The sequence below is a fragment of the Ceratotherium simum genome, chromosome 32 (assembly GCF_057802395.1).
Source record: "Ceratotherium simum simum isolate JZ-2026a chromosome 32, ASM5780239v1, whole genome shotgun sequence".
Taxonomy (NCBI): domain Eukaryota; kingdom Metazoa; phylum Chordata; class Mammalia; order Perissodactyla; family Rhinocerotidae; genus Ceratotherium; species Ceratotherium simum.
This window is the reverse complement of record NC_141931.1, coordinates 16,745,659-16,769,572: the sequence shown is the minus strand read 5'-3', so window position 1 is coordinate 16,769,572 and position 23,914 is coordinate 16,745,659. Positions and strand designations below refer to the sequence as shown.

Sequence of the window (23,914 nt, the reverse complement as noted above, 5' to 3'; positions counted from 1 at the left end):
TGTAATGATGGGAAATAGAGCCTGTCTGCAAGTCACCTGACTCCAAGTGAGATGCAATGACACCTTTGTAAGGACCTGGGGTAAGTCAGCAGAGTCCGATGGCCACAAAAGTCAGAGATTTTATGGTTTTCAGGCAGTCCTCGCCACATGAGAGCAGGTGAAATCTGACTCACGGAAGACCTAAAAAGATATATAAGCTCTAAGCTAGGAAACATCCATTCTTCTGCGAAACCACACTGTAGCTGCCCTCAGGACAAAGGAGAGAGGGGTAGAAGAAGAATTGAAAAACTTGAAACTCTGCCTTTTGCCTGGGATGTGTCAGACTCTCCTTTGTCCTTGTGAGTTCCTGGCATTTTATGATCTTTTGTAGCTACCATAAAAATGTGGCAAGTCTGAACTTTATTAGACATTCAGGTGCTCATGCTAAGCCCTCAAATGTCTTTAATTTACGTCTCAGATGAGACGAATGACATTCCCACGTAGAGTCTATTTGTGGAAGAGTGGGACATGAAACGTGCTTAAATATCTCTAGGGATGTTTTGATAACAGGTATTTTTACTAAATTAAAGCAAAATGAAAACTCTAGGCAGGTGTATGACCATTCCAAACCATTTTTATTTTTTTTTAATTTTTAATTGTGGTAAAAAACACATGAAATTTACTATCTTAACCATTCTTAAGTGTACAGTTCAGTAGTATTAAGAATTTTCACATTGCTGTACAACAGATCTCTAGAACATTTTCATCTGCAAAACTGAAACTCTATCCATTGAACAATCACCATTTTATAGAGATTTCCTAGCAGCAAAAAAATAATGGTGACAATGGGAAAATCCAAGTTTGAAAGTTTTTTGCCTCCTTTGAGTACGCTATCAATTCTATTTTAATATAGCCTCCTGTATAATTTAGAACTTATAATTTAATTAAGTTCCTCTTAAAATCACAAGCCTATTACCATGTTACCAGCTAGTCTCATTAACATGATCTAATGTAGAGAGAGAAGTTTCCAGAAAAGTACAAGAAGGATGAGAATGGAACATCTTCTATTATAACAAACTTTAAGAGGATAGTTTCTTAAAATCTACAATGGGCTTTAAGTAGTATGATAAGAGAATTGTTTGATTTGACTTATTATATATCTGTAGTCACTAAAGAAAATGATAGTTTAATTTTATAATTACCTTCCTTCACTGTTAACAAACCAGTTTGTTATGACTTGTTAATAAGTTCTAAATAAGTAGAAAAGAGAGTATTTGCTCTGAATATCTGCAACCAAAGGAAAATGGTGGCATGAATAACTCTTTATCCCCAAATTGTTTAGACTTGACTCTGAAAGCCATTTTTAATTCTCTTTTAATCTTTCTCATTCCTTTCCTCCCTTCTTTCTTGTCCCCTCATAAATATTCATCTCTATTTGAATAATCATTAAAAAATTGCACTTTCTGAATATTTTTAAAAATCTAGAAGCCCAGAAACATAGAATAAATTTAGAAGTTATAAAACATTATTGCATGGCCAGCCCTGATGGCCTCGTGGTTCAAGTTCAGCATGCTCCTCTTTGGTGGCCCCCATTCTGTTCTGGGGTGCAGACCCACACCACTCGTTCGTTGGTAGCCAAGCTGTGGCGGCGGCTCACATAGAAGAACCCGGAGAACTTACAACTAGGATACACAACTATGTACTGGGGCTTTGGGGAAGGGAAAAAAAATTATTGGAATAATCAAAAATGTAGACTGTCCAAATTTATATTATCAACTGCTAGACACTCATTGATCAGTTTTTACTAACACAATCACTCCTTTTAGTCATTGAGAATAATAAACACTTTTGACATTACAAATAATTTTGAGAACTTTTGGAAGCATTTCTCATTTTGTACACAAACATAGATCTACGATGGGCCCAAACTGTATGGTCCCCCCCGTAACACTGCTTCTTTGCCTTCAAAAGTTTAAATGTGATTGGACGGAAATCATTACCAGTGTCTGTCAGCAGATGTTGTAGTTTAATGTGAGACAAATTAATTTCTTTGGGAGCAGGAAGCAAGCTACGTTCTTTCTTGCCGCAGTGGCTTTTAATAAGGGCTAGTCAGGGTAACTTCAAAGCAACAGGGTTATTTGGTAAAAGTCATTTCATTCTTTTTCTTAAAAATTAAAACCTTTTACCCAATATAACACTAACAAAACAATTTCATATCCCTATCAGCTGTATTGTAAGATGGATTCCTCTGGCATTTTCGCTGGCACAGGCACTAATAGAGGGCTCTGTTTGTGCACTCTCCTTTTGACTTAGAATATGGCTACAGCACAGTGGCTGTGACACTGCTGACATTGGGCTCCCTGCTGGGGACAGCACTGATCCTTTTCCACAGCTGTGAGGAGAACTACAGGCTTATTTTACAGCTATTTGTGGGCCTGGCTGTTGGGACACTCTCTGGGGATGCTCTTCTCCACCTGATCCCCCAGGTAAGCTGCTATTTCTTGTTTCAGTTGGAGTTTTTCTATTTTCTCTTTACATTTAGCCACTGAGGTGTGTATGCAAAATTTCACAGCAACTTGGCCGAGTAGATACTGTGGCCGATGTTTTCCTTGGAAATGAATATTATTTCCCCAAAGCACTTGTAGGAGAAAAGAGATGACCAATCATTAGGTTCACCACACATTATCCTTATTCTTGAAATTTAAAAAAAAAAGGTGATCAGATGTAGATTCCTATTAAGAAAAATTCAAGAAGCTTAAGTAATTATCTAGAAATAAAAATGAATAAACATGCTGGTTTCTCTCCAGTTGTCCCCAAGACTCATCAGATCTATTCTCTGCCCTTCTTTGCTCTCTCCTCTTCCTGGAAGATTGCATCTCCTCAGCTCCCTTGCAGGCTGGCTTGTTGTTTGGGTTCAGCCAGTGGGAGGCACAACAGAAAAGCCAGAGTAGGAGGAGAGAGCAGCAGGGGTATTTCTTCCTCGCTCCCTCCTGACTCCGGCACTTGCTCTAGAAGCTGCTGATTACCTGCTGTGCCACAGCTCCCTGGGAGGCCTCCTCCCCAGCTCCGCCTCCCGCTGAGCTCCAGTAATGTTATTTCTTCCCTTTCCTCTTTCAGCCCTAAGAGTGGTAATGGTTTCCTGGGGTTCCTCATTATCCCTCTTCCTTCCCTTGACCCTGCCCACACCTCTGTCATAGCACCATCATTAACCTTTCTTCGTTTGAACCATCAAAATGAATTTCCCTTTCTTGCCCTACTATTAGCGTCTAGATTTCCCTGAAGAAAAATGTAAGTGCCTGGAAGCTGGGTCTTTGTTGAAGTCTTCTGAGGCTCTTTATTTTCAGAAATGAAAGGAGTAGGACCTGAGATGCAAGAGTTTAGGCAGAAGGGTTTTCTGCTAAGGTTATCTATTCCCTCCGAAATCTCATACGATGGATAATGATGATAGACAAACGATCCCCCTCTTGCAAAGCCTGAGAAGTTAAAATTTTCCACCAGCCTCTGGCAATTTCCTACAGGGTCATTCTTGTTGCTTAGAGGCTCAATAATTATTAGCTGTTCAGAAAATCACCAAGTGAGCATTGGAGAAATGAAACAAACCGTTATTAGTTTTAATTTCCCTTGTAATCTAATTTTCTGGAAATATTTCAGGGCTTATTGGCTTCAGGCGGTGGCCGTGGCCTTTTTCTAGGTCACCACAGTGGTTGCAGGGCTGTTCACTGCCCAGGATCTTGGGAAACAGCAAAAGGATCTTAAGGCTTCGTGGGTCTCCCCAGATGGAGGAGCACACAGCTGGAGGCAGGAGGCGTACACTTGGGGATGGGTGGGGCTGTCAGCTGGCTCTGCAGAGACGTGTTACGGAGGGGAACTTAAAAGATTGGCTGGGTTTCATGAAATTTAGAAGACAGTTGTTTTACTTGAGGAAAGAGACGAGAACAAAAGTTATTGGGAAGAGGCAGAAAGATACAGTACAAATGTGATGGAAAGCTAGAAAAATCAGTGGTTCCTGAATGTGATCCATGGCAAGCATTCAAATGTCTACACAGAAATGAGAAAAATACCACTGTCATGATTTCCTTTTGTAACTAGCTAAATTTATTCAACTTAAAGATCCCACATTTTGTTCTGAGATTGTGGGGTTTTCTCCTGTTCTGTGATATTACAGTGTTCTCTATTCTGTGAAATAATGGTAATTACAAATATTAGGTGGGTATCCTTTAATGTCTTTACCAAAAGAAAAAGTTAACTAACATACATTGGTTTTTAGTCATGTCCATAAACTCAATGTATATATGTAGATACATACAGATACATACAGTTGGCCCTCCATATCCATTGGTTCTGCATTTGTGGATTCAACCAACCTTGGATTGAAAGGCCTATGATAGTTGTATCTGTACTGAATATGTACAGACTTTTTCTTGTCATTATTCCCTAAACAATACAGTATAACAGCTATTTATGTAGCGTTTACATTGTATTAGATATTATAAGTAATCTAGAGATGATTTAAAGTATATAGGAAAATGTGCATAGGTTACATGCAAATACTACCACCATTTTATATAAGGGACTTGAGCATCCATGATTTTGGTATCCGCAGGGGTCCTGGAACCAGTCCCCTGTGGATAGCAACGACGGCTGTACTCACTCATGTACTTATGTGTATGTACACATAAATACTACATACATATATGTGCCAATATATACGTACAATATATACACATATAATTTCTTTTTCCCTTTTTTAATTTAATGGTCAGTAACATCCTAAATGTGGAAACCACTGAGCTATTTCCCAGACAGCTTTCTCCTGGGGAGGGAATATGATACATAATGATTTACTAGCTCACAAGAAATCGTGAGGTCAATCAATGGAATGAGTCAACCAAGGGATGAATCAACTAGAGGAAAATTCCTAATGCCTTTCTTGTATCATTTTGTGTCCCAGGGAGCTGACAGTATTGCTGGGCATACAGTATGCACTCAATGGGAAAAGTCTTTCAATGGATTTCTTACTTATCTGAACATTTATTAAGAGTTTTTCTTTGATTGCAATCGGCATGGCGAGAATAAATCCTGGATGAAATGTATCTTTATATTTGTTCTAGATTTAAATTCGTTGATTAGTTAGAAAGCATTGCTGTACAAACAGATATAGATTGTACTCCTGAAAAAAAATTTAGCTAAAGGACTGAGAATGTATGAAAGTTTAGTCCACTTGATGAAATAAGCTTAGGCTTCATTCTGTGCATTAGCAGAAGGTGTTCAAAGCTCTCCTTTCTTTTCTCTTGTACACATTTTATTAGACCCTGATTAAATCATATAGTGGAAGTATTCATACATCTAAAGCAAACTGGGCTTTGAATGATTTCAGGAGTTGTCATGGGATTCCCCAGAATGAAAGTTGAATATATTCAGTACTGAACCTACTAATTAATATTTAAGTCATCAAAAGTTATTTCTCTATGTCTCTTTTTTTTCTAGGTTCTTGGTTTACATAAGCAGGAAGCCTCAGAGTTTGGACATTTCCATGAAAGCAAAGGTCATATCTGGAAACTGTTGGGATTAATTGGAGGCATCCATGGATTTTTCTTAATAGAAAAATGTTTTATTCTTCTTATATCACCAGGTGCTGAGGTATATTTTAAGTTCTATTTCCTTTACTTTAGGGCTTTATAATACTCTTCTTTTATTCCAAAAGTGCTTGTTCAAAAGTAATTGACATATTCGTGAAGTTGGCTATATAAGGGATGGGGCTTTGATTTCCAGAATACACAGATCATTCTGACTGGCAGCTTTCCTATACTTACGGTTATTAATTGTTTAAACGTCTGTTGCTGGCCAGTTCATATGCTTGCTACAATCTGCTATTCGACCTCAATGGCTAGTTTAGAAACAGGAGACTATTTCATATCTGGGAATGAGGGGGCCCAACATGCCTAGCACTCATCACTCTTTTGAAATATTTCCTAACCAAAAACAAACAAGCAAACAAAAACTTTGAAAATTCACAAAATTACACTTCATTTTCTATCTTCAGAGCATTTAAAATTATAAAAACAAGAAGCTCAGGAATGGGATTTGTGGCAAATCTTTTTCCCAGCTTGAATAATTGCTTTCATTGTGCCTGTGATCATTTTCTACATATATGATGAAACATAAAATGCAGTGTGGTTTTTTTATGGATTTTTTTTTTTTTTGCTCTTACACGTTAGCCTATAAGAAAATAGATTTAACTGTTTGGTGGGATGGTTAAAAAGGTAAATGCTTGCAAAAGACTCCAGGAGATTAAAATAAAGGAAATTTTTCTTACAAAATCCTGGGGCTCTGCAGCCTCTGGTTTTCTACTTAATCCCTGGCTCTCTACCTATTCACATAATATATAATGCCTGTTCTCAGGGCAAACTTTAGTAGTCTTTTAGAATATCAGCACTTTTTGTTTATTGTCACTCCTAAATTCATTCAGAATTCTATTTTATGCATCAAAAAATAAGATGGTTTCAAAAAATACCTGAAGACAAATGAAAATGAAAACACAACATACCAAAACTCATGGGATGCAGCAAAAGTTATACTGAAAGGGAAATTTATAGCAATATAGGCCTACCTCAAGAAAAAAAAAGTTTTATAGATGGATAGAAGGGTGATAGATGGATAGATACGTGATGAAATAAGTATAGTGAAATGCCAGTGGTAGGATCTAGGGTCTGGGTGTCTCATTGTTCAAGTTACAATTCTTTCAACTTTTCTGTGTAGTTGAAACTTTTCATAATAAATAGATTTCAAACAAAATCCTGTAAAAATTTTCTTTTTTAATGAAGCAGGGTTGTTCTTTGGCCTGAGGCCCAAACTAGGATGTTATAGGAATTCAAAAATAGGACAGCCAGCTTTCAACACAGCAGCTGCTCTGGAAGTTTAGGAGCTTAACCTCTGCAAAAGGGGTTCTAGTCTCAATAGGCACAAAAGAAAAAAAAAACAAAAAAAAAACAAGGATCGCTCCCTTTTATACACGATAGATTAGCATTCCTGGACTGGGAAAACCAGATTACAAAGCCAACGTATCAAGCTACGCATGACAATTAGAAATTTAACCAGGATGGAAATGAATGAAATAAATTCTGAACATCCAAAAATGTAGAGTTTATTCAGATTATCCTTGGACTTGTCAGGGAACTTAAAATAAGTTTTAAGAACATAATTTCAAGATTCATGATACTGCATAAAATAAAAGGAAGGTGAAGATTTTAGAAGCTACAAGTGCTTTAATTGATGAATACATTTCTGGAGACATTAATTTAGTAGTTATAGGGTGCAGTACAGTTTCAGTTATCATCTTTTTGGTAGCTCCATCAGAAAGAATTCAAAATTTAATTTTGTAGTAAATAAAAAAGATAATATAAAAACTACCGCTGTTCAAGCATTTTAAAGTTGTTAACTAGATATTTTTGAAGTTGCATTCTTAAAGCATTCTGAATACGCGTGTGTTTCAGAGCGGTCCTGTGCTTCTCCAAGGTGAGACATTTTAGCAAGTATTTATCACAATGAGATTCTCCTGGTACTCTTTTTGTGCCACCCACCACTTTGGGCAATAAGCAAAATGTTGAATGGAACCATGGAATTGACAAAGGCTGCACCTGTGTTCTTTTGGCTTCAGCACTAATTTTATACCATCCGCATCCAGCAGGACATGTCTTTGGTTAACGGGCATGTGGGACATTCCCACCATCTTGCACTCAACTCTGAATTAAGTGACCAGTCAGACAGAGGCAAATCTGCTTCAACTATCCAGTTGGTAGGTTACTGATCTGAAATATTCTACTGATTTGATTACCATCTTTCCTTTATACCTCAATGAATAGATAAAAATCGGTAGCATAGATAAATAAAATCCACTCCTGATTTACTTATTCTTGATCATGATTAATAGTTTGGAAAACTTTGCCAAGCACCTGAAAGCTGTTTTAAAGGGTAAAAAGCATTTCCCACAGATTCAAATCATTGCTGTCTGTATCACTTTGAAACACATATGGGTCAGATTGACGTAGTATGTATCTCCCTAATCATTTTGTTTACAAGTCTTCATAAACCAGTTGACCTTTAGGTTTTCCATTCTGAGTAATCCTTAGCCATGACTAGGTGGGGCCAGATGCTGAGCAAGGAGTTAGTGCATCTAGGAGTGGGGATCTAGGAGTTAGTGCACCACTTCTTAATGCAGGAGGGAACCGATTCTGTCCAATGAGATGTCTCAAGTAAGTGCCTTCTGTTACGTTGAATTTTCCATGACAAAATCTTTCACGTGAATTCTCAAAACACAACCTCCAATCAGGTTCTAAACAATATTCCCATTCTCAAAGTAACAAGTAAAGGGACAGGAAAAATATGAAAGTAATATATAATTGTTAGAAAACTTGCCTTTATAAGTGGCCCTGGGGGAGGGGTTTACAGTTCAAGATAGATTCCTAACTGAGTAGAGATGAGTAAGCTATTCCTAAGACATTAACACAGCAAAACAGAAGTCTGGCAAGTAGATTGCAAGTCTAGAGCTAACTCAGACATACGAACAAAAACTTTCCTTTAGAAAAATGATTTTAAAAGCCTTATTGTGTTTATTGTTTAGATACTTCACATGTGGTTTGAAAGAAGAGAACTTTAGTCTGAATTAGTTTTTAAAATAACTTTAATGCTGACTTGATTCCTTCTGTTTGAATGAAGAGTCCAGAATCTCAAGGTGCATATAAGCAATCTCTGATGCTGACTGAATGAGTTTGGAACTATTTGAATACTCTAGCTCACTAATAATATATTCACCATTTCTTTTGTTATTTAAGATGCAAGAACAATCTAAAGTGAATAGAAATAATATGAAATATTAATATTGCTTGACTGGTTCAATTTCTGATTTTTCAGGAAGGGGAACTCATAAGCCTTTCAAATCAACGAGGAGTTTTGGATGTTTTCCTCTAAATTCTTTTACATAGTGTGACAATATATAGCTTTTTGAAAAAAAAAATCCTAGAATAAATATTTGAACTCCTGTCTTTTAATAGCACTAGAGAGCCTTTTGATTATAATCAGGATTTTGATGTAATATAAAAAAAATCACATTTTTTTGTTTCTAGATGCACCAATTCCAGGCAAAATGTCTGTCTACCTCCTCTAACTCTGTATCCTTTGGATCCTATCTTACTTCTCAGCATCCCTTCTCCAAAAATAACCTGTCACATCTTTTGAATAGCTACTATTATTCTAACTTGTGAACTTTAAATTTACTTTCTCTGTTTTACATTTAAAAGAAAAAGATGTTGTGTCTCACATAAAATTTATCTCCAAGTTTCACAACTTTGGGTGATAGAATTATATGAATATGCTTTTAAAAGGACATGTTCAATAAGTAGATAAAAAGTATTCTTTTCACATAATAAAACAAGAGTCTGAGGCATGAGGAGGGAAAGTGAATTTCCTGAAATTGAACCATGAGTCAGTTTCTGAAATAAAATCGTGTAATCTTAACTCATAGAAGTCAATTTCGAAATCTCACTTCTCTGTCATATAAAAGGGTGAAAAAACTTTTTAAATTTATTAAATATGTCTTTGGCAAGTCAGTTGATCTACTTTCTTTTTTTTATTTCCTGAGGAAGACCGGCCCTGAGTTAACATCTATTGCCAATCCTCCTTCTTTTTTTCCCTTTTTCTCCCCAAAGCCCCAGTTGATAGTTGTATGTCATAGTTGCACATCCTTCTAGTTGCTGTATGTGGAACGCTGCCTCAGCATGGCTGGACAAGCGGTGCGTCGGTGCGCGCCCGGGATCCGAACCCGGGCCCTCAGCAGCGGAGCACACACACTTACCCGCTAAGCCACAGGGCCAGCCCCTTGATTTACTTTCTTAATCAGCAAGATTCTTTTACTGACTGGTGAGGCCACAAAAACGGAATGTTATGCTATGAAGAATGAAATGAGGTGTTGAGTTCACATGAGTTTCTTCTCCATTCAGAATACACGATCTGCTTAAAGATCAGAAAGGGAATCCTAATCCACAATCCACCGTACAGGGGAGAGCCAAATTAGGTCAAGATTCAAGAATCCTTTTTTTTCTACAGGTTTTGGATTTCATAAAGGCTTACATAATTTAAGAGTCTGAATTAACAGGCTGTCTCAATAGCCTCTAGCTCTCTATGGAAGATTCTGATCTACGTAAGAGTGCTATTTTCATCTAAATGTAGATAGTGCCGAAAGCGTGCTCACACACCCTCAGCTCTACCTTCTATGTTTGTCTATGAAATTTAGAAGTTCTGATACACTTTAGAGTATTAAAATGTCTTTTAAAATCAACATAACTCTTCAGATGTTTCATTTTTCAACAAAATGATGACTATTGCTTATCTTTCATCATTTATTTTTTAATTTAAAATAGAAAGGCCCAGAAGATTCACAGGCACCTGAAATTCATCTAGGCAGTATGACAGCCTCCAACAGAAAATGTGAGTACCAAATTTAAAAAGCTAAACTTTAAATGTATAAAGTGCCATAGAAAAAGGTTATGTCTGCTTTAAGATAAATGTGTGAAAACCGCATAGATTTCCTGTTGGGTATGTATTTCATTATTAAAACCTTCGCAATAAATTTATTTTTTATTTTTTTATTTTATTTTAATTATTTTATTGAGGTCATATTGGCTTATAACATTCTGTAAATTTCAGGTGTACATTATTATATATCAGTTTCTGTATAGACAGCATTGTGTTCACCAAATAAAATTTTTAGTAAAGACTCATTCTTATCAGTCTTTCAAACATACTACACGTTAATGTCAATTTTACTGCATTGTTTAAAAATGGTGTTTTCCCCGATTGTTTAAAATTGATCCTCTGAAAACTTCAATTGGTGTAAATACTTATGTGGTTATTGCGGCTCATTTAAAATCATGGTTACGCGATGACTGAGCCTTTCACTTATATGTGAAGTCTGGAAACATCGTTTTTTTTGTCTTCTAGCACAGTCTACTGAAATTCATTCCAAATGTCTGTCTCATTTGTGATATTGCCATTGAGATGGTAGAGCTCAAATCAGTGATCACCTCATTCTTCACATCTTAATTCTATAACTCGTTTGTTCATATAATTTTCAACCAACCTTTTTCTTTCTATGATTTTACCTATTTCTGAATTGAATTGTCCAATTGATGGATAAGCCTTTCCTCCCGTTTGCTGATGTTTCTGAATAATTCTTTGAAGGTTTTTTCTTTTTGGTCTATTTTGGTTTTCATCAGTTGCTCCTGAATCTTTGCCCATTTTTCTCATTTATATTACCCTTTTGTGACACACACTTCCCAACGTTTTAATGTTAAGCAGTTGTGATTAGTTATTCCTATCCTACCGTAATAAGCTAATTTCCCAATAATAAGAATAGCTACCATTTATTGAACACTTTTTATATACAGACACAGTGCTAAACACTTGACATGGTTTATCTCATTTAATCCTCCTACAATTTAATGAAGAATAATTATTATTCAAATTACACAAATAAAGAAACCAAATAGTAGAGAAAGTAAGTCACTACCCAGGGTTACATAGCTGGTAAGCTCCAGCACTGAGGAACTAAGAAAATGCTAATGAACCAACAGTTTCTTTGTTATTATTCGTTCATGCATGCATCCTTGTATTCTCTTACAATCTTTCATTCAAGAAATGTTCGAAGATGTGCAGGCACTGTGCAGAAATGTTTCAGGCACTGTGTATCCACTGGAGAATAAAATGAAAAAATAGTCTTTATTCCTCATTTGCAATGTGGTTGGAGATATATATACTAATAAGAACAAACATGCTTGTAGCGATCACTGTTCTAAATATGTTAGATATATTAACTCCTATAGTTTATTTATTTGATTAAAAAAATGTAATTACGTACTCTGTCCAATTCTGCTCTCAGGACGTTAATAATATTTTCCTTCTAAATCTTTAGTTCCAGGAGAAATTTAGAATGCCTCATACCTAGTGGGTCTGCAATAGACAATTCTTTGTTTTTGTTTTTGAAAGAAAGGAAAAGGAAAGAAGGACACGCCTAGTCAAATTAGGAGCAGGGAGCGGATGCTAGATCAGGAGTAATGATGGTCTGATTCAAATATTTTGTAGGCTTCTTATCTTTCCAATTCAGATAGCAAGCTTAGCATACAGAATGAATAGTTAACAAATCCAAATTCGATTACTCAACTGCCCTTTTGCCAGGGACATATTGAATTAGCTTCAAATATTTGATTACTTGCTTCATATTACCTCATTGGTGGAACTCAGCTTGTGTTTCAAAAGACAGGATGCAAAAATCCTATCCACAGTCTGATTTAAATAAACAAAAAGCAAAATGGTACAAATCCAGCCCATGTTTTAGCATGGAAAACCTCTGATAAGTCAGAAACGTGGAACTCAATATGACTGCCAGGTACATAAGGAAAGGTAAAATATTATCGATAATTCTGTAATGCGTACATTAAATTACCAATGAGGATTTGTCTTATCTTCTGCTGAATCATGTTTAAATTATCATAAACAATATGCACAATGTGTTCCTTGTGGCTTCCACGCAAATATGTATATTTGCCTTGTGGCTTGTTACATGTCCGGGAACTGACATTTAGAAATCCATAATTAGAGATAATAAAATAATAGACACCAAAAATAGGCCACACTATTTCTTAGTAGAGTACAAATTGGGTAAAAATTTTCCATTTGAATATATGCTACTAATATCAAAATTCCATGTAGGCATATAGAAAGCACAATTTATCTGCATGCTGCAATGTTGTCAGATATATTACATTAAATTATTTTAGTTTATCTTATTTTCACAAAGAAGAGCTTGATTTCTGAAAATTGAGAGGAAGAGCTAAGCGACCTGGTAGCATCGTTAGATTCTGGGAGCTTCTAGGCAATGCCAATAAGAACTCTCTGAGTGAGTTCAATAATTTTATATTTATTCTGTGTTTTTCTGACTGTTGCCTAAAATCTGCTCATTTTTAATAAAGAATAAAATGAATTAGGAAACCACCGGAGGATATAAGTGAGTCTTCCAGGGTAATTGTAACTAAGGCATGATTTTTAGAAGTCAAATGTATGAGATGTCTTTGCAATGCAGTCAATACAGCCGTCTCCTGGCCGATAGCCTGGGCTGTATATGCTGTTTACGTTACTGAAGTTACTTATTTCATGGTGTGGGATATGAAATGAGTCAAATCATATTCCCCAAGTAAAATAACAAAACATATTATAATATGCTCCTCTTGCAGTCATAGACCACATAACAGAAACCAGGAGGTAACCTCTTCCTATTTTTCCTGAGTGTACAATTATTAGACTATTATGTTCAGTTCTAACAGTAACAACTACTACGTCCACTTGTCACACAGTGTGTGTACATCAACTGATGTATAATGAAGTTTTAGACTATGACAATTGATTTTGTGTGTGTGTGTGTGTGTGTGTGTGTGTGTGTGTGAGGAAGATCAGCCCTGAGCTAACATCCAATGCCAATCCTCCCTTTTTTGCCATGGAAGGTTGGCCCTGGGGTAACATCCGTGCCCATCTTCCTCTACTCTATATGGGACGCTGTCACAGCGTTGCTTGACAAGTGGCGTGTTGGTGTGCACCTGGGATCCGAACCTGTGAACCCTGGGCCACCAAAGCAGAGCGCGTGCACTTAACCACTGCGCCACAGGGCCAGCCCCAGTATGACAGTTGATTTTAATGGCTATTCTTATCAAATGGTATACCTAGACAGTTTACCATCCGAATAAGTGTTGTCCCCGAAATATTTTTTATATTTGTTAGTCATTCTACTCCATATTTGGGTTATACTAAAATACGATTTTAGGTTTTTGAAAACAGAAATTCTGTCCATTAAAAACTTGAACCCAATTATGATCTAAATTGTTTCATTAATTAAACTCATTATGATCTAAATTATTTCATTGACTCTCTAGTAATCAGATAATGGATATTATATAATAGAATCCCAAGAAAACAGCTTCTCTTTGTTTTGTTCAATGTCTAGCTGGTCTAGTACTGAAAGTTATTTTTCAGAAAGAGAAGAATATTCAGTAATTGTTTCAAAGCTAACTTTGGGATCAGCCAGTTGGTAGTGGTTCTGTCGTGGTCATAGTTGGGGAGTTCTTCAGAGAGGGTATTAAATTATTTTAAAATGCTTTACAAAAGACACAAGGAAGGGGCCAGCCGGGTGGTGTAGTGCTTAAGTTTGCACACTCTGCTTCAGCAGCCTGGGGTTCAGGGGTTCAGATCCCTGATGCAGACCGATGCACTGCTTGTCAAGCCATGCTATGGCAGCGTCCCATATAAAGTAGAGCAAGATGGGCACAGATGTTAGCCCAGGGCCAATGTTCCTCAGCACAAAAAAAACAAAAAGAGGAGGGTTGGGAACGGATGTTAGCTCAGGGCTAATCTTTCTCACACACACACACACAAAAAAGACACACATGGAGAGATCATCAGTGGTATTTTGGGAGGTTATAACAATATTATTTAAATTTTCATCTTTTGGCATAGGTGGACAAGGTGATAGAATAGAGAATACCAGTGCATAATTGATCTCATTATTAGTAAGACCTGTTAGAAAAATTGTGTTGGTTACCATATTTGCACCTCCAGGCCTGACTTATTTTGAAAGCTGAAACAAAGTGGGATAACTTAGATGGAATTTAAGAACATCAAGGGTGGATGGGAAAGTTGGGTCGTATTTGAAGGATTCCTGTGCTCTGTTAATGCTTCTCACACCTTTATTTGGTTCTGTAGGCAAAAGCATTAGCTTGTTGGCAATAATGATACTGGTTGGGGACAGCCTGCATAATTTTGCAGACGGGCTGGTAATAGGAGCAGCCTTCTCATCTTCATCCGAGTCGGGAGTGACCACAACAATTGCTATCTTGTGTCATGAAATTCCACATGAAATGGGTAAGTCTGACAGTAGAATCACTGTTTCCTGCTTGTTGAGAAAATCATAATATATTTCTAGCTATGATTTACTAGGCTTCTTTTTCTAACCTACAATTGAAAGATAAATATTTTCTGTTCATGATTTATTTAAACCATAGGAAGAGAACTTGATAAAAAAATTCCTGTACCTCGGGATGAAATTCAATTAGACTCCTTTATCATATTTCCCAGGGCCAGAAGTGACTCTTTTTGGATTCTGGAGAATTCTAGATGGGAGAAAGTCATTCAGAGAAACCTTTTAAAGAACTTTGGCAAGGACTTTAAAATCTGCATATTACATGTGGGAAAAACATTAAGAGGGGAACTTTACCCATTATGTCAGCAAACAGGCCAATGAGATAAAATAACATTTAAATTAAAGCCAAACCATGGTTTCATCAACTCGATTTACACAAAAAGTGTAAAGCTGAGCATAAAATTGAAATGATAGGCGTATGGTAGCAGATGTGCATAAGACTCTTTTTCTGGATAATCTTAATAGCCCTGTAATTCAAATTCTGCCTCTCAGGAACCAAGATGAGACAGAATAGGCATTTCTGAGACAGGCACAGAAGAGTAGAGGCTGGTCTCAGGAACACACATGCCCTAAAGAGAGGGCTTTTGACAGTCACTCATCCTGTTCCCACTTTCGGGCCTACATTGTCCCCTTGGGCCACCCCTGCCCTCTGGTGTTAAGTGTCTATTGCCCAAAGTCCTGTCACCAACTCCTCACTGACCCATCCCTCTCAGAGCAGTTTATCCAAGGTCCTTCCTGGTCTGGGTGCCATCCCCTGTGGTTCTGCTTTTAGCTACTATAATAAAACCACAGGAGAGTGTGACAGATTGTGGCAGGCCAGAAAAGATGCTTTAAGACCCATTCATAGGACCAATTATACAACAGAACTAGGAAACTGAGTCCCTAGGTGTCTCTTTATTGAGTTTTAGCTTGATCCCAAGCCCCAAAACTAAGAAATAGGGGCTCTCAGATTAAAAGGTCATTCTTCTTTTAGAGGAATGTTGTGGAGAGAATAAGCTCATTTTCCTATAATCATCAAGGCAGTAAACCGTTTTCTAAAAGGAAAAATTTGTTTTCCCAACCAACTTTTGCCATGATTTTAAAATCTCATATTAAGTAGTTTTCTCGTTCCCCACAGCAGTTCTTGCAAAAGTAAATAATAAAAGCCTGCATAACGTTTACCACCTCATGATTTCGCCTGGCAAGTTTCCAGGCAAAAAGATTTAGAAACCCTGGAACAGCAAGTGCTTTATTTTGCATTTGTCTAAGTTGAAAATGTCGCAGGACACGAGGAACTGAAGAGTAGGTCACAGTTCTCTCTGTCTGCTATCTCCAGGAGCAGTAAAAGGAGTAGAGCTCTTGAAATGTAACTTCCTAATAGTATAATGAGTTGGCTATGAATCCTAGAGACATATAGGAAAGTGCTTTATTAACTGATCAACTTTACTTATAAAATTGGTCCCAGTTGCTAAAATTTCAAGCAAACTAGTAGCACAGGACTCTAGCAAAGGCATCATCAATTAAATGATAATTATATTTTCTTTTTCCCTTAAATTTTCAGGAGACTTTGCTGTGCTCTTAAGCTCTGGACTTCCTGTTAAGATTGCCATTCTGATGAATTTTATAAGTGCTCTAACTGCCTTCATAGGACTGTATATTGGTCTCTCCGTGTCAACGGATCCATGTGTTCAAAACTGGATCTTAACAGTTACTGCTGGGATGTTCTTATATTTATCCTTGGTGGAAATGGTAAGCTTTGTGGCTTTCCTATTTTGTTTTTCTAAACACTGAAAGTGTGAGACAGAGAAATAGCAATAAAATGGAAGGATAGATGGGGAGAAGAGAAGAAGAATATAGATTATATAAAAGGCTAAAGAAATAGTCTGCATAATCCAAGAAAATAAGTTGTAGGCAGAAGAAACATAATTTGAGCTACAGAAGATATTGACATTCTTTTACTGAATTTAAGTGGAATGAATGAAATTTTTATAAGTGTCAAAAAGTGATCCTCACTTCCTTGTGCTCTAGCTCTGCCTCTATGGATGATGATTATACTGCCAGCTAAAAGATGAAAAGTTCGGTTAAACAGTCAGCTGTTTCGTTTATGCTTTGGAAAATAGTTCAACTGAATTTGTCATTGAATTAAATAGCTGTTTGACTTAATTAACCAACCATATTTTTTAAAATAATGATTTCATCTATATTTAAGTTTTAATTGTCAAAGGGCTATCATACCATGAAATGAGAAGGATTATTATAGTATTGGGTCTGTAAAATTGCAACATGTATGTCCTAAAGAGGTCCTTGCTGACACTAACGCTAACTAGGTCATTACTTTTCATTCTCTATAATCTTATGAAGGAATTGAACCTGGGAAATTTTATATTTTTTTGCTCCTTAAATTCTGGTCTCTGCAAGATAAACCAGTGTTTTTTCAAGGTCACCTTCTTTTAGACTTGTTTATAACTTAAATGTCTTAAAGTGAACGTCATAATGATTATCCCTTCTCATGGGTCAGAATAAGGCAAATAAAAATGACATAAATTAACAAAAGAAATATGGAAGACTGAAAATCAATGGAAAGTCAATCAGAACAAAAGCAGAATATACGATTACATGTATCCTGGAGCAGAAAAGTAAAATAAACAATCTTCAAGATAACATGTGGAACAGGACCATTGGGATTGCCTAATGATGTGGCAGAATCCAGCTATTGTCCTGGAAGTAAATAAAAAGTAATGTATCATAAGGAAAAAAATCTGGAAGGCAGGAACCTATGCTGATACAACCAGAATAACAGTGCTTTCTTGACGTAGATGTCAGTGAGGGAGCTAAGTGCCACCATTTTAACCCCAGTGAAAACGCTTCTGACTTGCTGGTTGTTTTTCTTAATTCTCATGAGATTCAAACAGATGAGGTGAACACCAAAATGTTCTTCCATGTTTAGAAATATTATGTATGATACTTAGGAAATTTCCTAATCTTGACAGTGAAGATAGCTAAAAGTGGGTTAAATTCTACCCCTCTTTTCTGAATCCTAATCCCCAGCCCACGGTCAATGTTACAGAATTCTGCGATCCTTCCAGTTTGAGAAATCTGGAATTCTAGCCTTGTGTGACTTGAAAAGCACACTGTCACTCATCATTGAATGTTGCAAGCTACCTTTTGTTTAAAACATCTATATATCAGTTCTCAAATTCGCTCTTGAGTCTCCTGATTTTCAGCTTTCTGTTCTAATTTCTTTTCTCTTTATGAGTCAGTTGGGGGAAGTTGCTGTATTCTTTTGAAGTTTATTTTGTTTTTTAACACAGTCTGGATCTCTCTTCAACTATAGTGGTTGTATATGTATGTAGTCAATCCTTTTTTTCTTTTTTTTTTTGTTAGGAAGTCTACTCTCCCAAAATTGACCTGAGAAGATTATCAAGAACCATTTGTCATGTAGAACCCTAAGCTAAATATGTCATTTTCCCCTCGATGTTTCTCCTCCTGGGCTTGTAAGGATAAGCAATTGCTTATAAGAAAGCAATGTGGCTGATATTCTATGAGATTCCAACTAGAATAAATCTTGACCTTGTTGCACATTACTGTTGGCCAAGGAAAAACCAGCATTCTGGCAAAAAGACAGGAAAGAAAATACTCTGAGTTTCCTGGGGCTACTTCCTAAAATTCAGGTCGCCTGCTCTCACGGCCTTTTGAGTAACTTCTAAACAAATATGACTCTTTCACATAGCAGCAAGTTTAACAGTTGCTGCATTCGGGGGCTGTGCCAAAGAAAATAGTTCTTTGTCATTTAAAGGGAGGAAAACAAGGTTTCACGACTGTAAAACAGCAAAGAAAATAAATGATGGCAAATAAACAGTAAGAGAGAAGACTTTCATACATTGGTTATTTACTAAACCCTGGAAATTTACCAGGCCCATTTTGAGCAGGGTTAATGTGAAAGGATTAGCTAGACTTTTGCTTTGCTTGTTTGTTTCAAAGAAATTGGGTGTGTAATTTCAAATTCCAAAAAGAAAAAGAACTAGGGGTAAAGATGGAGCCATTAACAATGAAGTCAACAAGGAAGAAAGGCTTTTCTATGGAAATCTGCCAGCCTAAATTCTCCAAAGTGGTGTTGCCTTATCCGAGCGCACTGACTCCTAGTTGCGTTGAATAGTTTCTAAAGAAAGTTAAGAATGAATGCAGCTCTGGGTGGCCTGAAGAAATTCATCTTCTGTTACAAAAATCAGTGTCCTAGCCTGGCTTTCCCCCAAGCGGAGGCTAAGACAAGGGCGTGTGTGACAGCAATTCATTTGGGAGGTGATCCCACGGAGCAGGAGTGAAGGGCAGATGAAAGTGAAATAAAGAAGGATGAAAAGTCAATGAAACAATGTGTTTTTATTAAGTGGACCACCACTATGGAGGACCATCACACAGGACCTTCTGAGGGGGCCCCTGTCCCCATTGTTCAAAGCTGGCCCTATAAGCATTATCCCCCCACACTTCCGGGTTATGCATGCTTGAGTGTCAAGGGATTTCCCACGGTGGTCCCGTGACACCACCCTGGAGAAGCCCAGGGCAGGAAAAAGATGAATGCAGTGTGGGCCTGAAGCAAGCCTCTGTGCAAAACAAATCAATGCCTTCTTGGAACCGGTCTCTGCACCGGTGGCTGCGGTGAGAGTTGGGGTTGAGGATATGAAATAGCACACAAGTGACGTCCGTTAGCAGTTGACCCCTTCACCACTCAAATATGCTCATGCTCTCCTTTACTTTTAAGTCCCATCTATCCCAAAGTCCCTTTCTGTTGGTAGCCAGCCAAAAACTCCACAAAGACTTAATACGAAATAGTGGAACAAGCTCCAATCCCTGCTGGTCTTGAGGCAACATCTGATATTCATCATGTTTGTCCTCCAGCACCTAGTCTTGATTCTCCTCACCTTCAGGCAGCACTTTGGCTGACCTACATTGCTTTCCTTGTAGGGCAACCCAGGTCTTCACTGAGGGGTCTGCTTTGTCCTTGTCAGGTCATGTTTCCTGTAGTTGGCTGCTCACTACTGTCACGCGGCGTGGAAGCACCAAGAGATGCTCCAAGGAATCCCCCAGTTTTTGGATATGTTCCTTCCTTACTCCATTATGTAGAAATAACCCTAACTCCTCATGGTAACCAGTGACAATTCCTCCCACCAGTATAGTAACTTTTTTTAATTTTATTTTTTCTTTTTACCTTTTGACCCCCTTCACCCATCTCTTCCAAACCCCATCCCCCCACTTCTACCCCCGACCTGTGGCAACCACAATCTGTTCTCTGTACCTATGAGCTTGTTTTTTTTTTTAAGATTCTACATGTAACAGAGGTCATATGGTATTTGTTTTTCTCTATCTGACATTTCACTTAGCAAAATGCCCTCGAGTTTCATCCATATTCTTGCAAATGGCAAAAATTTCCTTCTTTTTATGGCTGAATAATATTCCATTGTATATACATATATATCCCAGTTTCCTTGTCCATTCTTCCATTGATGGACACTTAGATTGTTTTCATCTCTTGGCTATTGTAAATAATGCTGCAATGAATATGAGGGTGAACATATATTTTCAAGTCAGTATTTTTATTTTCTTTGATTAAATACACAGAAGTGGAATTGCTGGATCATATGATCATTCTATGTTTAATTTTTTGAGGAACCTCAGTACTGTTTTCCACAGTGGGTACACCGATTTACATTCCTACCAACAATGCACTTTTCTCCACATCCTCACCAACACTTATCTTTTTGATAATGGCCACTCTAACAGGTGTGAGGTGATATCTCATCGCGGTTTTGATTTGCATTTCCCTGATGATTAGTGATGTTGAGCACCTTTTGATGTATCTGTTGGCCATATGTATGTCTTCTTTGGAAAAATGTCTATTCAGATCTTCTGCCCATTTTTTGATCAGATTGTTTGTTTTTTGCTGAGTTGTAGAATTCTTCATATATTTTGGATATTAGCCCCTTATCAGATATGTGATTTGCAAATATTTTCTCCCATTCAATAGATTGCCTTTTCATTTTGTTGTTTGTTTGCTGTGCAGAAGCTTTATAGTATGATGTAGTCCCACTTATTTATTTTTGCTTTTGTTACTTTTGCTTTCGGTGTCAGATTCAAAAAATCATCACCAAGACATATGTCCGGGAAATTATCACCTATGTTTTCTTCTAGGAGTTTTATGGTTTCACGTCTTATGTTCAAGTTTTTGTGTATGGTGTAGGATAATGATTGAGTTTCATTCTTTTGCATGTGGCTGTCCGATTTTCCCAACACCATTTATTGAAGAAGCTGTCCTTTCCCCACTGTATATTCTTGGCTTCTTTATTGTCAATTAATTGACCACACATGCATGGGTTTATTTCTTGGCTCTCTATTCTGTTCCGCTGATCTATGTGTCTGTTTTTATGCCAATACCATACTACTTTAATTACTATAGTTTTGTAATAGAGTTTGAAATAAGGGAGTGTGGTGACTCCAACTTTGTTCTTCTTTCTCAAGATTTCCTTGGCTATTTGGGGTTTTTTGTAGTATGAACATTTAAACAATATTGATTCTTTCAATCCATGAGCATGGAATATCTTTCCATTTATTTGTGTCTTCTTCAATTTCTTTCATTAATGTCTTGTAGTTTTCAAAATATAGGACTTTCACCTTGTAGGTGGAATTTCTTCCTAGGTATTTTATTCTTTTTTATGCAGTTGTAAATGGGACTGTTTTCTTTATTTCTCTTTTTGATAGTTTGTTATTAGTGTGTAGAAATACAACAGGTTTTTGTGTATGAATTTTTGTATCCTGCAACCGTGCTTAATTCCTTTATTAGTTCTAACAGTTTTTTGATGGAGTCTTTAGGGTTTTCTATATATAATATTATGTCATCCACAAATAGTGACAGTTTTGCTTTTTCCTTTCAATTTGGATGCATTTTATTTCTTTTTGTTGCCTAATTTCTCTGGTGAGGACTTCCAATACTGTGTTGAATAAAAGTGGCAAGAGTGAGCCTCCTTGTCTTGTTCCCAATCTTGGAAGAAAGGCTTTCAGCTTTTTACTGTTGAGTATGATATTAGTTATGGGCTTGTCATATATGGCCTTTATTATGTTGAGGTACATTCTCTCTATACCCACTTTGTTGAGAGTTTTTATCATAAATAGATGTTGAATTTTGTCAAATGCTTTTTCTGTATCTATTGAGATGATCATATGATTTTTATTCTTCATTTTGTTAATGTGGTGTATCACATTGATTTGTGGATGTTGCAACATCCTTGCATCCCTGGAATAAATCCCACTTGATCACGACATATGATCCTTTTAATGTATTGCTGAATTCAGTTTGCTAATATTTTTTGAGGATTTTTGCATCTATGTTCATCAGCAATATTGGCCCGTAATTTTCTTTTCTTGTGGTGTCCTTGTCTGGTTTTGGTATCAGGGTAATGCTGGCCTCATAAAATGTTTGGAAGAATTCCTTCCTCTTATATTTTTTGGAAGAGTTTGAGAAGGAGTGATATTAATTTTTCTTTGAATGTTTGGTAGAATTCACCGATGAAGCCATCTGGTCCTGCACTTTTGTTTGTTGGGAGGTTTTTGAAACTTTTTTCTCTACTGATTGATCCACTGACATGAGAAGCTCAAATGACCAGGTGGTAGTCACAGCTTCAAGGTTAGTGGAAATATTCCCTAGTGTTTTCTCCTCAAAACAAGGATCTGTGGTCTGACAGTGCTAAAGTTTGTAGGAACAGGAAGCACAAATTCCACAAACGGAAAAACGGGCAATGATTGTTTACCATTGCTTCATGATTTTTCTCTATTGTTTCTGCTCTTATCTCTATTGTTTCCTTCCTTCTACTCATGTTGTATTTAATTTTCTGTTTATTTTCTTGCTTCATCATTGATTTTAAATCTTCTTTTCTAATATAAGCATTTTAAGCAACAACTTTCCTTCTAAGCACGGTTTTCGCTGAATCCCATATACTTTCATATGTTGTGCTTTCGATACTGATCATTTTGAAATGTTTTTTAATTTCTCACGTAATTTTTTTCTTATTTGATCCATGTGTTATGTAGAAATATGTTGCCCATTTCTCAATACTTGTAACTTTTTGAAATGTCTTTGTTATTGATTTTAATTTAATTTGTTTAGAGTCAGAGAACATACTGTATATTATTTGAGTACTTTGAAATGTTTTGAGGCTTGTTTTATGGGCCAGCATATAGTTTCTCCTGGTGAATGGCCCCATCTGCATTTGAAAAGTACATGAATGCAACAGTTTTTGGGTGTGGGGTTCTGTGAATGTCAATTAAGTCAGGCTGCTTGATAGTGTTGTTCATGTTTTCAAATTCCATACTGATTTATTTCTCCACTTGTGCTGTTAATTATTGAGAGAGTGATGTTAAAATATTGGCCTATATTTGTAGGTTTGCCTATTTCTTAGTTCTATCAGTTTTGCTTCATGCATTTGAATCTCTGTTATTAGATGCATGCGTATTTAAGGTTGTTATGTCTTCTTGATGAATTGATATTTTTATCCTGCTGAAAGGTCCGTCTTTATGTCTTTATCTCTGGTAAAACTCCTTGTCTTGAAATCTCCTTTGTCTGATGTTAATATAGTCACATCTGCTTTCCTGCTTACTGCTTACACAGACTATCTTTTCCTTTTTTTATCTTCCACCTATCTGTGGAAAGTAAGTGGTGGGGCCTTGATAGAGTATTTGAAGTGTCACATAACAAAAGAAGTGTCTGATATAATTAGCAATCCCTCTGATTAATACGTTAGTATCCATTTATCTTGTTTATCCACTTTCCCTAAATTTTATTTATAACCAGATCTATTGGCTTGCTGTCTTTTTCATCCTCCCATCTTTGCTACAAAGATTTCATGAGATTTGTTCTCTGTAGATATAATGGCCCCCCAAAGATATACATGT

At 36.7% G+C, this 23,914-nt stretch overlaps 1 protein-coding gene across 3 annotated transcripts in view; it reads left to right on the top strand.

Moving 5' to 3' along the window:
• SLC39A12 (solute carrier family 39 member 12) overlaps positions 1 to 23,914 on the top strand; it is a 76,112-nt gene that overhangs the window by 25,520 nt on the left and 26,678 nt on the right. The window contains exons 6-11 of one of the 3 annotated variants that reach the window (XM_087420898.1): positions 2,293 to 2,465; positions 5,467 to 5,619; positions 7,667 to 7,774; positions 10,395 to 10,461; positions 14,782 to 14,940; positions 16,539 to 16,726. In XM_087420898.1, the coding sequence (XP_087277024.1) occupies positions 2,293 to 2,465; positions 5,467 to 5,619; positions 7,667 to 7,774; positions 10,395 to 10,461; positions 14,782 to 14,940; positions 16,539 to 16,726 (848 nt within the window). Of the gene's footprint in view, positions 1 to 2,292; positions 2,466 to 5,466; positions 5,620 to 7,663; positions 7,775 to 10,394; positions 10,462 to 14,781; positions 14,941 to 16,538; positions 16,727 to 23,914 lie in introns of all 3 variants that reach the window. The other 2 variants (XM_014783646.2, XM_087420899.1) reach the window with 2 other exon arrangements.